The 1,938-nt window shown below is 36.1% G+C and overlaps 1 protein-coding gene across 1 annotated transcript; it reads left to right on the forward strand.

Annotated features, from left to right (window-relative positions):
- Window positions 1–1,189: 1,189 nt before the first annotated feature.
- Window positions 1,190–1,814, forward strand: LOC107580409 (interferon-induced, double-stranded RNA-activated protein kinase-like; the record flags this gene model as incomplete). Its single annotated transcript, XM_016266121.1, has 2 exons — window positions 1,190–1,533; window positions 1,685–1,814. Coding segments are annotated over exons 1-2 (243 nt in total), but the record flags the coding sequence as incomplete, so codon positions are not given.
- Window positions 1,815–1,938: the final 124 nt, after the last annotated feature.

Here is a 1,938-nt window from a genome sequence, read left to right on the forward strand (position 1 = left end):
CTTTCTATTCATCAAAGAATCCTTAAATATTGATAATAATAATATTAATCATCAGAAATGTTTCTCGAGCAGCAAAGCAGCATATTATACTGATTTCTGAAGATCATGTGACACTGAAGACTGGAGTAATGATGCTGAAAATACAGCTTTGTTTAGATAATAATTTACCTCATATACCTACTCTCATGTAACTGGACACCAAAATTGTACTTATTTAATTATGGGAGGGGCCTTATCTGTGCCTCTGTGTATTAAAATGATAGTACTCTTTTGCATTATTATTCTGAAGCACTGTAATTCTGTTCAAGCTGCAGTTTCTCACCTCGTATCTGTGAGGACTTCATTTTTACTGCATATGGTGTGGAACGGTGTTTAATGGTAAGAAGTGTTAACGTACAGTATAATGAATGTTTGAGCAGATACATAAATGATAAATAAACTGTTCTTCAACAGATGAGGAGGATCTGAGCTCAAACTGTCCTGGAGACACAGCAGCAGATCCTGACGACTAGAGCCACCTGGAATAATCTGGAACACTTCTTTTTCATTTGCTTTTGATGTTTTTGCATAGCTGTGTTTAATATTTAGTTTTCATATTCGTTCATTAAATGATTTTTTGATTATAATTGTGTGGTTTTATATCAGTGTTGACCCTGATGCATCACTTAAATGGTTCTGTGTGTGTAACTTAATCTCGGCCAATCGCAAACATTGTGATTGCATAGTTATTAATTTAATTATTATTTATTTATGATTAATTCATTGTTGACTGTGTGAAAATACCGTGATTTTTGTAGATGACCAACAATTCATTATTCCAAGTCTAAAACAAATATAAATATTAAAAAAGTGGTTTTGTACGTGACACCTCTAGGTATTAACATTTCCTTGTGGTTTTATAGTTATGTTTGATATTTATAGCATAGTTTTAGGCATTTAGATCAAACGAATGATATTTTGTTGATTTATCTGTTACTTGCCAGATTTCATATTTACAGATGAAAAAAACAACAACATAAATTCGTATTTATATTACTATACCTGGTCATTTATGTCTCAATCTAAGTAGCTGGGAATACATAGTTCTTTGTCTCCTGCAGTTAAAAAGATGTCAATTTTTAGGTGGGCGTGGCCTAGCAACACGCTTGGGCTTTGATTGGCCAATACAATGTTTGGCGATGACGTTGTATTCCGGAAATCGAAACTTATCGATCTGAACGATACGAAGAACTGAAAGCGAGCTCGTGTCTGTGATCGATGTCGGTGTGAGCTGACACTGTCAGTACCGTGTTAAATTGATTAATAAACACGGTAATGCGTCTTTTAATGGTCGTCCGCTGAAGATATGACGCTCTGCGTGGCGCTCACGTGCTGATCAACTTCTGTCACTGTTATTTTTAGTTCATTTATTAACTGTGCAATGGAGTCTCTGTCGGGGAACTATATTTCTCAGCTGAACGAGTACCAGCAGAAGACCCAGTGCAGCGTGGAGTATGAGGAGGGGTCCACAGAGGGACCGAGTCACAACAAAACGTGTGGAGCTAGCTTTCATTCATTATATGTGCAGTAGAACTGAGTGAAGTCTGCTGACGGACAGTTTCTGAGCTGTTGTGATACAAAGTCAATTACTATTGGTATAAAATCATTATTGTTGACTTGTTTCTAATGAAATCTGTGTTCTCAGGTTCTCTATGAGGGCTGTAGTTGATGGGCAGCGGTATCCTGAGGGCACTGGGAAATCCAAGAAAGAGGCAAAGCTAAATGCGGCCAAGAACGCATATGATGGCATAAAAAACACTCCAAATACTGAACCTGTAAGTACTAATATGTTGTATATATTTACAGATATGTTATATATATTTACAAAAATATTATTTACTTACTAAACAATCTATTATTTACACACTGTGTGTGTGTGTGTGTGTGTGTGTGTGTGTG

Source organism: Sinocyclocheilus grahami, unplaced genomic scaffold (genome assembly GCF_001515645.1).
Source record: "Sinocyclocheilus grahami isolate Dianchi unplaced genomic scaffold, SAMN03320097.WGS_v1.1 scaffold32850.1, whole genome shotgun sequence".
NCBI lineage: Eukaryota > Metazoa > Chordata > Actinopteri > Cypriniformes > Cyprinidae > Sinocyclocheilus > Sinocyclocheilus grahami.